The following is a 14,155-nucleotide window of genomic DNA, read 5'->3' on the forward strand; positions in this document are numbered from 1 at the left end:
ATCAACTATTTCTATGAGATTAAAGAAATGAAAAGTTTTCATTCTCTCAACAAGAAACAAGACATTTAAGTAAATATAGAAAACAAAATTGTGAATGTTTTAGTAATTAGAAGAGTTAATGTATAAGGATGCTTACTATAAGTTGTTCTTCCTTTTCCCCAGTCTCTTTAATTATTATTTCAATCTCCTGATTCAATCCTTCCACACTGTTCCGGAATCGGGAGCCCGTTGATTTGGTGATGGGAATTACTGGAATAAGTGTACTCTTTTGAACAGGAGCCTTGAGAATAAGTGGTAAAGGAGGAGAAGAGAGATTTAATACCACATTTTATTTCTCCACCACTCTTTTTTTTAAGTGGCATTTTTAAATTGTTGTTCAAATACAGTTGTCTCCATTTCCCCCCACTCCCCCGTTCCCCCATCCCCGCCCCCCATCCCCACTCCCCACCTTCGATCCTACACCCTCTTTGGCTTTGTCCGTGTGTCCTTTATACATGTTCCTTGATGACCCTTCCTCCTTTCCCTCCAGTTATCCCATCCCTCCACCCCTCTGGTTACTGTCAATTTGTTCTTTATTTTAATGTCTCTGGTTACATTTTGTTTGTTCTGTTGATTAGGTTCCACTAAAAGGTGAGATCATGTGGTATTCGTTGTCTTTCACTGCCTGGCTTATTTCACTTAGCATAATCCTCTCCAGATCCATCCATGCTGTCAGGAAGGGTAGAATAGAAGCTCCTTTTCCCTTGCTGCATAGCATTCCATTGTGTAAATGTACACAATTTTTTATCCACTCATTTACTGATGGGCACCTTAGGTTGTTTCCAACACTTGGCTATTGTAAATTGCACTGCTATGAACATATAAGTGCATAGGTTCTTTTGAATTGGCGCTTCAGGATTCTTAGGGTATAATGCCAGCAGTGGAATTGCCAGGTCAAAAGGCAGTTCCATTTTTAGTTTTCTGAGGAAATTCCATACTGTTTTCCACAGTGGCTGCACCAGTCTGCATTCCCACACACAATGTACTAAGGTTCCCTTTTCTCCACAGCCTCACTAGCACTTGTTTGTTGATTTGTTTATGATGGCCATTCTCACCAGTTTGAAGTGGTATCTCATTGTGGTTTTAATTTGCATCTCTCTGATGACTAGTGATGTTCAGCATCCTCTCATATGTCTCTGGGCCCTCTGTATGTCCTCCTTGGAGAAATGCCTGTTCAGGTCCTTTGTCCATTTTTTAATTTGGTTGATTATTTTCCTGAAGTCATGTGAGTTTTATGTATTTTGGAGATCAAATCCTTGTCCGAGGTATCATTGGCAAATATATTTTCCCACACAGTTGGTTCCCTTTTCATTTTGCTGATGTTTTCTTTGGCTGTGCAGAAGCTTTTTATTTTTATTTAATCCCATTTGTTTATTCTTTCCTTTATGTTTGTTGCTCTAAGGAACATATCAGTGAAAATATTGCTGCATGGGATGTTTATTTCTCTACATTGAAAAAAACGTACTTCTGGTTTACATGAGTAACTCTAAAATAAATAAAAATAAAGTTTATAGGCCTCACAAAAAGTGTGAGCAATCAAACCTGCTCCTCGGTATACACAAAATACAACTTACTGTGTTTTTCTGTGTATAATGTTCTCCCGTGTATAATGTGCACCCATGTTTTTGGACCGAACTTTCAGAAAAAAACTTTCATTTTAATTTTTTAATTCTATTATTTGTTTATTTATATTTCGAAACAAAACCAATTATTGTATTTCAGGGTACTCTTTGCATATGGCTATTGTTATTGCTTTCTAGAGCTACACTTTTAACACATAAGCATAAATAAAAGAATTACAAACATTTATATAGATACGAAATTAGTATTACCCATGTACAATGTGCATCTGTACTTTTCCCTCAAAAATGTGGGCAAACAGAGCACATTATAAATGGCAAAGTACAGTAAAGCCAAAACCCCAATTGAGGTAGACTCACTGTAAAAGGAACAGAGATAAAGAAAAGCACTAAAAGAATATCAGTCACAGAAATTCTTTTATGATTTTAAGAGAGTTCAAATTTCAGACATAACTTTAAAATCCCCTAGTGCCACAGTTAAGTACAGTCATAGCAAGACTGAAATGAGAATAAGATACCTGTAAAATTTAATTATTTATATTTTCCTTGTAATGATGTTTTCTTTCCTGAAAAAAAAATAATTTTTCCTGAGGACATGCGGCACATGTGCCTGGGCCCACAATGGATAGATGCTCAGTAAATAGTAGCTACAATTTTTACTATGTTTTTCCTATCATGTATTTTATTCTTAACATAATCCTTTGTTGTCTTTTCAAAAATTTCTTCAAGTATCATTTTTCCCTACATATCATGTCTTCTAATTTTGCACTTTTTAATCCCTCTGCTCCCTATCTTTCTCCCAACATACCTAGGCTTCTCACATTATTTATTCCCTTTTCACTTTCATCTCTTCTTTCTGTCCCCTCTTCTAGTCTCAATATCTACCTCACAGGAAGGAATACGAAAAATCTTAAGTTCAGATAGTCTACAGGTGTTTTACAGAGAAAATTCATAGAATTATAATTGTTTTCAAATACACATATTTGAGCCATTCTCTACATAGCAGATCTTGGGGCACTGATGATATATCATTTCCAAAATTGGTTTTTGAGGAAAATCTTTGCCACATCAATAAATCTCTTCTCCTAGTCCAGTTCATTTTCTCTGACACTTGTCCTGATTAAGACCCCCTTTGGCTTTCGTAAGTGTTAACAACTCTACATCCAACAAGGCTGGTTCCTAAAGCACTTCAGCATCATAGATCAAGAACTGGTTGGAAAAATAAAACTTTAACTCACTGACACTCTAAATTTATCAAACAAAACACAAAGTGAGAAGAAGGAAGGAAATAAGAGAAAATAAACAAAACAGAGTCTAAAAGAGCAATACAAATGGCAATGTAACTAAGAGTTGCTTCTTTGATAAATAAGATAGACATGATTAATAAACCTTTAGACAGACTCATAAAAAAAGAGATGGTTCAAATAAATGAAGCCAGAAATAAAAGAGAAGTAACAACTAACACTGCACATATATAAAAATTTTGAGAAAATATTATGAACAACTATACACCATCAAACTGGGCAATCTGGAATAAATGGATAAATACCTAGAAATTTCATGTAATCTTCCAAAAGTGAATCAAGAAGAAATGAAAACAGAGCAATTATACCAAATGAAATCAAATCAAAAATCAAAAAACTCCTAACAAAGTCCTGGACCAAAAGGCTTCACATGTGAATTTTACCAAACATTCAAAGAATTAACACCTACCCTTCTCAAACTATATGAAGAAATTCAAGAGGAGGGAAGACTCCCAAAGCTATTTTCTGAAGCCAGGTAAAAAGAAAGAAAAAAATTATAGGCTAATATCTCTGATGAACACAGATGCTAAAACCCTCAACAAAATTTAGCAAATAGAATATGCCAGTGCAATAAGAAAATCACACACCATGACAAGTAGGACTTATCCAGGAATGCAAGGTTGGTACAACGTTTGCAAATCAATAAATATAATTGACCACATAAACAAAATTAAGGATAAAAACCACATGATTATATCAACAGTAGCAGAAAAAAAGCATTTCACAAAATTCAGCACCCATATGATAGAAACTCTCAGCAAAGTGAGAACAAATGGAACATAACTCAACATAATGAAGGCCATGTATGATAAACCCACAGTTAACATCATACTCAACAAAGAAAAACTAGCAGCATTTCCCTTAACATCAGGAACAAGACAGGATGTCCACTTTCACCCCTTTTACTCAACATGATACTGCAAGTTGTAGTCACACCAATCAGACAGGAAGAAGTAAAAAAGCATCAAAACTAGAAAGTAGAATTCTGGCCAAGATGGAGGCGTAGGTAGAAACACTGTGCCTCCTCGCACAACCAAAATTAAGGATAAGAAAGATTTAGAAACAAGTATACAACCAGAACTGACAGAAAACTGAACTGTACAGAAGTCCAATAGCATTCAACCAGACTGGTAAGAGGGGTGAAGTGGGCGGCCAACAGAAAGGGGTCTTGGCAGGAAAAGGCGGTGGCTGCCAGACCCAGGAGCACTATGGCTAGCAGACTCTGGGTGCGGGGAGGAAATAAGCAGACCCAGTGAGGCACACAAAAAGGTTGGCTGACTGTGGTCACACATATGTGCGCGGATAAACCAGACAAAAAAGGGCAGTGGGATGTATCACACAACCCAGGGCCCCAGTGATGGGAAATAGAGCCTAAAAGCACTGATTGAAAAGGTGCTGGGAGAGATGTCCAGCCTCAAAGGAGAGTTCGTTGGAGAGACCCACTGGGTCCTAGAATGTACACAGGCCCACCCACCTGGGAACCAGCACCAGAAGGGCCCAATTTGCTTGCGGGAAGCAGCAAAGGGGACTGAAATCCGAGGGAGAGCAGAGCAAGTGCCATTGCTCCCTCTCTGGCTCTGCCCCCACATACAGTGTCACAACCAAGCAACTGGGTTGACGACCTGCCCTGGTGAACACCTAAGGCTCTGCCCCTCATACATAACAGGCTCCAGCAGACCAAAATGGCTCAATCAGTAGAGCAAATCAAAGCCCCAGAGCCAAAACTTTTAAGCAACAAAGAGATAGTCGACCTATCAGATGCACAGTTCAAAGTACTGGTGATCAGGATGCTCACAGAACTGGTTGATTTTGGTCACAAATTAGATGAAAAAATGAAGGCTACACTAAGTGAAATGAAGCAAAATGAACAAGGAACCAATAGTGATGGAAACAAAACTGGGACTCAAATCAATGAGTGGACCAGAAGAAAGAAAGTAACAAGCAAACAGAAAAGAATGAAGAAGCAAGAATTCAAAAAAATGAGGAGAGCCTTAGGAATCTCCAGGACATCTTTAAATGTTCCAACATCCAAATTATAGAGGTACCAGAAGGGGAAGAGGAAGAGCAACAAGTGGAAAACTTATTTGAACAAATAATGAAGGAGAACTTTCCCAGTCTGGCAAAGGAAATAGACTTCCAGGAAGTCCAGGAAGCTCAGAGAGTCCCAACATAGTTGGATTCAAGGAGGAACACACCAAGGCACATCATAATTACACTAGCCAAGATTAAAATGAAGGAGAGAATTCTACAAGCAGCAAGAGATAAGGGGATAGTCACCTACAAAGGAGTGCCCATCAGACTGTCAGCTGACTTCTCAAAAGAGACCTTACAGGCAAGAAGGGGCTAGAAAGAAGTATTCCAAGTTATAAAAGGCAAGAACCTACATCCAAGATTGCTCCATCCAGCAAAGCTTTCATTTACAATGGGAGGGCAGATAAAGTGCTTCTCAGATAAGGTCAAATTCAAGGAGTTCATCATCACCATGCCCTTATTATATGAAATGTTAAAGGGACTTATCTAAGAAAAAGAAGATAAAAAATATGAACAGTGAAAGGACAATAAACTCACAGTTATTAACAACCACACCTAAAACAAAAGCAAACTAAGCAGACAGCTAGATCAGGAGAGGATCCACAGAAATGGAGATCACATGGAGGGTTAGCAACAGGGGAGTGGGAGGAGAGGGGGGGAAAGGTATAGAGAATAAGTAGCATAGATGGTAGGGAGAAAATAGGGAGAGGGCAAAAGTAGTGTGGGAAATGTACAAACTGAAGAACTAATGACATGTGGACATGAACTAAAGGGGAGGGAATGTGGGTGGGACAGGGTGTGCAGGCTGGAAGGGAATGAAGGGGGAAAATGGGACAACTGTATAGCATAATCAATAAAATATATATTTTTAAAACTAGAAAGTAAATTAACCAGAAAACTGTCATTATTTGCACATGACATAGACTGTACACAGAGAACTCAAAAGATTCAACCAAAAAACTACTAGAACTAATCAATGAATTCAGTGAAGTAGCAGAATACAAAATAAATATTCAGAAATTGGTTGCATTTTGTACACCAACAATGAACTATTAGAGAGAAATTAAGAAAACAATCCCACTTAAACTTGCATCAAAAAAAAATAAAATTATCTAGGAATAAATTACCAAGGAAGTAAAAGACCTGGACTTGAAAAATTACAAGATACTTAAGAAAGAAATTGAAGAGGATAGAGGTAAATGGCAGCATATACTGTGGGTAGTCTATTCATGGGTAGGAAGAATTAATATCATTAAAATGTCCATACTAACCAAAACAATCTATTGATCAATACAATTCCTATTTTATAGAACTAGAACAAATATTCCAAAAATTTGCACAGAACTATAAAAGACCTGAACAGCCCCAGCAATTTTGAAAAAGAACAAAGTTGGATGTATCACACTACCTGATATCAATCTGAACTATAAGGCCATAGTAATCAAAACAGCATGGTACTGGCATAAAAGCATACATATAGATCTATGGAACAGAATACAGAGCCTCCAAGTAAACCTATGATTATATGTTCAATTCATATTTGACAAAGGAAGCAAGAACATACAATAGGGTAAAGACAGTTTATTCAATAAAGGGTGTTGGGAAAACTAGACAAATAGAAGCCAAAAAATAACTAGACCACATTCTTACATTATATACAAGAATTAACGGAAAATGAATTAAAGACTTAAATGTAAGACTGGAAACCATAAAACTCCTAGAAGAAAACATAGGCAGTAAAATCTCTACCATAGCTTTTAACAATATTTTTCTGCCCTGGCAGGTGTGGCTCAGGCCAGCCTAACAAACAAAGGGGTTGCAGGTTGGATTCCCCATAAAGGCACATGCCTGGGTTACGGGTCAGGTCCCCAGTTGGAGGTGTGCAAGAAGCAACCACACACTGCTGTTTCACTCCCTCCCTTTGTTCCTCCCTTCCCCCTTCTCTAAAAATAACTAAATAAAATTCAATTAAAAAATGAGGAGAGCACCTGAATAGACACTTCTCCAAAGAAGACATACTGATGGCTAATAGACATACAAAAAATGCACAATGCCACTAATCATCAGAGAAATGCAAATTAAAATCACAATGAGGTATTACCTCACACTTGTTAGAATGGCTATCATCAATAAATTTATAAACAAGTGTTGGCAAGGATATGGAGAAAAGGGAACCCTCTTGCACTGTTGGCGAGAATGCAGACTAAATAAAATCTTTTAATAAAAGAAATACAAATTGGTAGCTATAGAATGGTCATGGGGATATAAAGTACAGCACAGGATATAGAGTCAATAATATCGCAATAACTACATATGGTGCCAGGTAGGTAATGAAAATACTGGGAGATACTTTGTAAAGTATATGATTGTCTAACCACTAGGCGTACATCTGAAATTAATACAGAACAATACTGAGGAATTCTGGTCAAGATGCAGGAATAGGTAGACACGCTTCACCTCCCTGCACAACCACAAGAAGGATCACAACTAACTTCAAAACAAAAAACAAAAAAATGCCCAGAACTGCCAGAAAATTGAACTGTATGGAAATCCAACAACCAAGGAATTAAAGAAGCCATATTCAACCAGACAGGTAGGAAGAGCAGAGACTTGGGAGGCTGGGCAGTAGCCGGTGAAATGGATGGTCCCACATTCTTAGTGGGAGATAAAAATAAGAAAGGATACCTTGGGAATAAATGATCCCAGCCCCAGGCTAGACCCTGAAGCCCAGGGTTCCAGTGCTAGGGTGTAAGCCTTATAACTTCTGGCTGTAAAAACAAGTGAGGATTGGGGCTCTGGAGGAAATTGCCAAGCTCTCAGAAGAGTCCTAGGTCCTAGAATGTATGCAAACTCACCCATTCGAGGAAGCATCACCAGGAGAACATGTAGGAGGGCACAAGTAGAATATGGGAAGTGGGTTAAGTGACTGGAAATGGAGTTAAGTGCTGAGCAAGCCTCCAGCAGCCAGGCAGTGGCACTGTCCGTTCTCCAACCCCTCTCCCACATACAGAGCCACAAAGTGGTAAAGTGGGTTGCCCTGCCCAGGTGAATACCTAAGGCCCTACCCCATACAACTTAATAGGTGTGCTAAGACAGGAAGTCAAAGCAGCTCTACCTAGAACAAAGAAACAAACACAGGGAGGAACAAACACAGGGAGGATGAGAAATTGAGGAGACAAGGAAATACGGCCCAAATGAAAGAACAGAACAAAACCCCAGAAAAAGAACTAAACAAAATACGTACATAGCCAATCTATCAGGTGCAGAGTTCAAAACACTAGTGATAAGGACTCTCAGAGAACTCATTGAGTACGGCTAAAGCATAAGGGAAGAAATGAAGGCTACACTAACTGAAATAAAGAAAAATCCACAGGGAACCGACAGTGAAGGAAGGGAAGGAAACCAGGACTCAAATCAACAATTTGGAACATAAAGAATAAACATTCAACCAGAACAAAATGAAGAAAAAAGAATTTAAAAAAATGAAGAGAGAATAAGACAACTCTGACACATCTCCAAAAGTGCCAACATCTGAAATATAGGGATGTCAGAACGAGCTGAGAAAAAACAAGAAACCAAAAACTTATTTGAAAAAAATAATGAAAGAAAACTTCCCCATAGTGACAAAGGAAGTAGACATACAAATCCAGGAAGTACAGAGTCCCAAAGAAGCTGGACCCAAAGAGGACCAGTCCAAGACACATCATAATTAAAATGCCAAAGATTAAAGATAAAGAAAGAATCATAAAGGCAGTAAGAAAACAGCAGAAAGTTCCCTGCAAAGGAATTCCCATAAGACTATCAGCTGATTTCTCAAAAAACGTTGCAGGCAAGAAGGGACTGGCAAAAAGTATTCAAAGTGATGAAAAGCAAGGACCTACAACCAAGATCAGTCTATCCGGCAAAGCTATCATTTAGAATGGAAGGGCAGATAAAGTGCTTCCCAGAAACAGTAAAGCTAAAAGAGTTTCATCGTCACCAAACCGTTATTATATGAAATATTAAAAGGACTTATTTAGAAAAAGAAGATCAAAACTATGAACATTAAAATTACAACAAACTCACAGCTGTGAACAACTGAATCTAAAAACAAAACAGAACAAAAACAAACTAAGGAATCAACTAGAACAAGAACAGAATCACAGAAATGGAGATCACATGGAGGGGGCTGGGGGGAAGGTATAGGGAGTAAGAAGTGTAACTGGTAGGTACAAAATAGACAGAGGGATGTTAAGAACAGTATAGGAAATGAAGAAGCCAAAGAACTTATATGCATGACCAATGGACATGAACTAAGCAGGGTGGGGGCTGCTTGAGTGAAGGGACATACATACTGGGCAGAGGGGGACAAAGGGAAAAATTGGGACAAGTGTAATAGCATAATCAATTAAATATACTTTAAAAATAATATTGAATATAAACAGTAAGTGAAAAATAAAAATAAAAACCACATACAAAAAATATTGACAATAACAAGTGCTGATGTGGAAGCAGAGCACATGGGATTTTCTTACAGTGCTGGTGGGAATGGACAGTGATACGAACATTCTGGAAAAGTTCTACAGTTTAAGTTCAACATACGAATATATGAATAAGTAATCCATTCCTAGGTATTTATCCTAGAGAAATAAAAATTTAAGTTTATACAAAAATCTATAAAGGAGGTTATACCTTACACATCTGGTAAGAATGTACATAGCATCAAGTACTTATCAACAGTTTAGTCTATTTAAGGCAAAGGAAGCAACACAAAAAAGAAAATAACCACTTCCCTAAGGCCAATACATTATTTTAGATATACTTTCAAGTAAAATTAATTGAACTAGCAAATAGGTATATAAGAGGAAAAATAAATCAAGTTGCTTGGGAAAGATTTCCTTCATAAAATATACTGTTATTGTTGTACATATAAAAGATAAAAGATAGTAGGCCTCTGATTTCACTCCTTACATAAACTAGGTTCTAAAATGGCTAAAAATGGTTACACTTAAATTTTTATGCTTTATTTCATGAGAACTTAAATATTACGTGTACATACTATTTATTTGTTCCCAAACTGTATAGGTTTCTGTAATAAAACTTGTATTTTTACATATAAATTATTATATGCAAGTATTAGCTGAAAGATCATCTTCACACATTCTCTGCAAGATGAAGGTTTTCATTGTACTATGGGAAATCTCTCCTAAGCTCTGTCGTTTGAAAACATCAAGAACAAGGATCTCCTACTTTCTCAGCTTTTGATTCCTTCTCTTCAAATAAGAACGTTTTCCAGTCAAATAAGGTTTTTAGTTAGGAGAATTGCCATTTTTAAAGTTTTATTTTTCTATTTATATTCTCCATCTATCTATTAACACCTTAAAGATCAAACACTATGTAACAGCTGAGAATTAGCCACAAAGAATACACACCAAGAGCTTTTAGCCAACACTGAATCAATCTACATTGCAACTTAAATACATGTTTCAAACTCTGGTATAATAACATCAAGAGTCAGTAAAGAACCACCTATGGATGGAAGCAGCAGCTGAGTAGAGAAATAAATATACAGGGTCAAAGTTTCAAAGGAAGAAAAATGTGCATTGATAGGCAAGTAGGATGGGAAAGGGTCTGTTTAAGAATTCAGCAGAAATCTATGACAGAAATATGAGCCAGAAACCCTAATGTAACAAAAGGAAGGTGAAAACTGATGAAGGGCTTTTGATTTGAGGCCTCCATGTGGCCTTGACTTCTCCTGTCCTTTTACCACTACTTCATGTCTCTCCTCCAACAATCACTGTCCTCTCATCTGGTCTCCATCCACCTCGCAGCTCTTCTAAGCTGCAGCTATATTTTGTAATAAGGTCATAGCAGAAATGTCTACTCTTGATTTCTAACTGACAAAAATTTAAGAATTCAAGAATAACAATTAACGTCCTGAACTGGCATACAAAGATTCCAGTGCAGAGCAGAAATTTTAATTATTTAAGTGAAATAGTCCCTCTAATTCTTCAGATGAAAATAGTACTTTTTCCACTCCCCTGTTATAGCTCAATTCCTTTACTCTCAAATTCTCCCAGACTATTTTCAATCTATACTGTCCCACGCCCAGATGAAGAAACAAGAAAATATTATAAAAGGAATTTCTTCCTGGAGGCTACTAACAAAGAGCCAGAAAACTCCCACATGATTTTTTAATTCTTACCTTGAAATTAGTTGATGTGGCAATGAAAATGCTGGACTCTTTCACTCTTCTGTTAAGATGGACTCTAATCCTCAATCAAAAATTCCAAAATGGGTTGGCTATATTTTCTAATGAAACTGTTTACTTAAGTAACTCTTTAAAAATATGACATTTTAAGCTTCTGAGGGCTTAGTCAGTCTTAGAAACTAGTAACAGGTGAAGAATTCTGTTCTCCCAAGAACCTTAGCAGCATTTATCCCTCACTACAAATAATTCCCCTCTGAATTTCCTTGGAAAGAACCACTCAAAAATGTAAGTGAGAATTCTTTTCTAACAGTAAAATTCATGGTATGCCCAAGAAAAAGATCTTTTGTTAAATAGTGGTTGTAGATTATATGACTTACCAGAAGAGCAACACTATCCCTTAATTGTTAAAAGGATATCAAAGGAATTTCTCAGTAAAAATAGTTTTCTACATAACATGAAACCCTAACCCAAAACAGTAATAACTTAGAAAGGCTATAAAGAAAAAAATCAAAAAGGTTCCAAAGGATTTAAACTTCTTAACCAAATAATTTTAAAAATATGTATATGACATCAGCCCTGGCTAGTGTGGTTCAGTGGTTTGAGCACCAGACTGTAAAACAAAGGGTCCATGATTCTATTATCAGCCAGGCCACATGCCTGGGTTGCAGGCCAGGTCCCCAGTGGGGAGCACTGGAGAAGACAACCACACATTGATGTTTCTCTCCCCCTCTTCCTCACTCACTTCCCCTCTCTCTGAAAATAAATAAAATATAAATCTTTAGAAAAATTTTTAAATGATCTTAAGTGAGATACAAATTTTCTGTTTAATAATTTTTGTTTCTAAAATTTCTGTAATAAGCACATAAATACTTTGATAATAACATTTTTAAGAAGTTTAATAAGAAAATGGCAAAGAATCTTAGTGGAACACTCAACCTACATTACTTCTTTTATATTAAGGTGCTATCTCATCTCAAATAGTCTAAGATTTACCAAGCAATTCTTATATCCAAGAATTGCATTAAGTGATGTATGACATTCTGTTCCATTTAATCCTTAGGACAACACAAAAATAGGTAATATTTTACTGCAGAAACCTGAAAAACTTCATACAGCTACCAGTGGCAGAGCCTACATCCCAACTGAAACAGTCTGACCTCAGAGCACCTGTGCTCACTCTCTGTACCCCTACATGGCCTCCCAGTTTACTTTTTGGTTCTTTTTTTAAAAAAAAACATCTAATCTAGCCCTGGCTGGCGTAGCTCAGTGGATTGAGCGTGGGCCTGCGAACCAGACGATCACGGTTCGATTCCCAGTCAGGGCACATGCCTGGGTTGCAGGCCGGTTCCTTGCAGGCTAACTACCAGCACGGGAGGCACAAAAGGCAACCATACATTGATGTTTCTCTCCCTCTCTCCTTCCCCTCTAAAAATAAATAAATAAAATCTTTAAAAAAAAAACATCTAATCTATGATTTCCAGACTATTATATATGTATTGGATATACTGTTTTTTAATGTTGCTTGCTAGTTATTGTTATAACAACTTACTAAAAAATAATTCATATCACCATATAACTCACCCATTTAAAGCATACAACTTTGCTGTTTCAATGGTTATTGAACAGACTTATACAACTATCACCAAAATTAATTTTACTATCACACCAAAAAAATATTTTGCCCATTAGGAGTCACTAGTATTTCCTCCCCCACTTTCCTAGTTCTAGGCAACCACCAATCTACAATCTGTCTATGGGTTGCTATTATAGACAATTCATGTAAGTGAAATCATGTATGTGTCTTGCTACTGGCTTCTTTCACTTAGCATAATGTTTTCAAGGTTCACCCATGTTGTAGCATGTGTCACTACCTCAGTCTTTTTTATGATTGAATGATATTCCATTGTATGCCTATACCACCTTTTTATCCATTCATTGGTTGATAAACACTTGGGTTGTTTCCAAATTTTGTTGTGAACCATGCCACAATGAACATTATTGAACAAGTTTTTATGTGAACATATGTTTTCAATCCTCTTGGGTACATACCTTGGAAAGGAAGTGCTAGTGATACATTAGCTCTATGTTCAGCCTTTTGAGGAACTGTGAGACTGTTTGCCAAAGTGGCTGCACCATCTCACATTCCTATCAGCAATTCAGTGTGGGGAAAAAGCAGATTTACAGTTGTTTGTATGGGAAATAATAAAATAATTAACACATAACAATACAAGAATAAATTGTGTTGTGCATACTCACAACTGTAAACCTAGTTTTGCTCTACCCTGAACATAAGGGTCCTATTTTCTCCATTTCCTCTCTGGGCCTTAATTTGTTTGTCTGTTAAATGGAGATAACAATCCCTACGTTGAAAATAAGGACTAAATGCTAATATATCAAAATCTAGCCCTGGCCAGGTGGCTCAGTTAGAGCATTATCCCATACATGGAAAAACAAAAATGAAACTAACAAAAAACCCCCAAACAGTTGTAGGTTTGATCCCTGATTGGGGCAAGTAACCAACTGATATTTCTCTCTCCCTTGACCCCTTCCTGCCTTCCTCTCTCTTTAAAAATTAACAAACAAATCCCTGGATAAGGATTAAAAAAATCCAAGTCCTTGCAATATATGCAGCAAGCATAAATCATTACTTTCTAAGTATCAATAAAGTTTGTCCATTATCTCCTGCTCATACCTTCTTACTTTAGGCTACCATCATCATTTCATACTTAAATGATAAATCCCACTCTTAAATGGTTTTCCTGCCTCTAATCTTGTCCTCCTCCAAATTCATTATCTACTCTGAACTTATATTGACCATTTTAAAATGCTTATCTGATCACATATCAATCTCCTCCATTTGAAACAATAGTTCCCTGATGCCTATAGGAAAAAGTCAAACTTCTTAACAACTGAGATAGGAAGACTTTCATGTTTGGCTGCTATTTACATCTCTACCCTAATGTCTTAGCACTGCCCTACCTGTAGCCATGATTTCTTCAACTTCTAGAAGA

The 14,155-nt window shown here is 37.0% G+C and overlaps 1 protein-coding gene across 2 annotated transcripts in view; it reads right to left on the reverse strand.

Moving 5' to 3' along the window:
- FAM117B (family with sequence similarity 117 member B) overlaps positions 1–14,155 on the reverse strand; it is a 192,067-nt gene that overhangs the window by 12,489 nt on the left and 165,423 nt on the right. For both annotated transcript variants that reach the window (XM_037043579.1, XM_037043578.1), the window contains exon 4: positions 137–280. In XM_037043579.1, the coding sequence (XP_036899474.1) occupies positions 137–280 (144 nt within the window). The remainder of the gene's footprint in view (positions 1–136; positions 281–14,155) is intronic.

This window comes from Sturnira hondurensis, unplaced genomic scaffold (genome assembly GCF_014824575.4).
Source record: "Sturnira hondurensis isolate 20B ecotype Veracruz unplaced genomic scaffold, ASM1482457v3 Scaffold0004136, whole genome shotgun sequence".
Lineage (NCBI taxonomy): Eukaryota > Metazoa > Chordata > Mammalia > Chiroptera > Phyllostomidae > Sturnira > Sturnira hondurensis.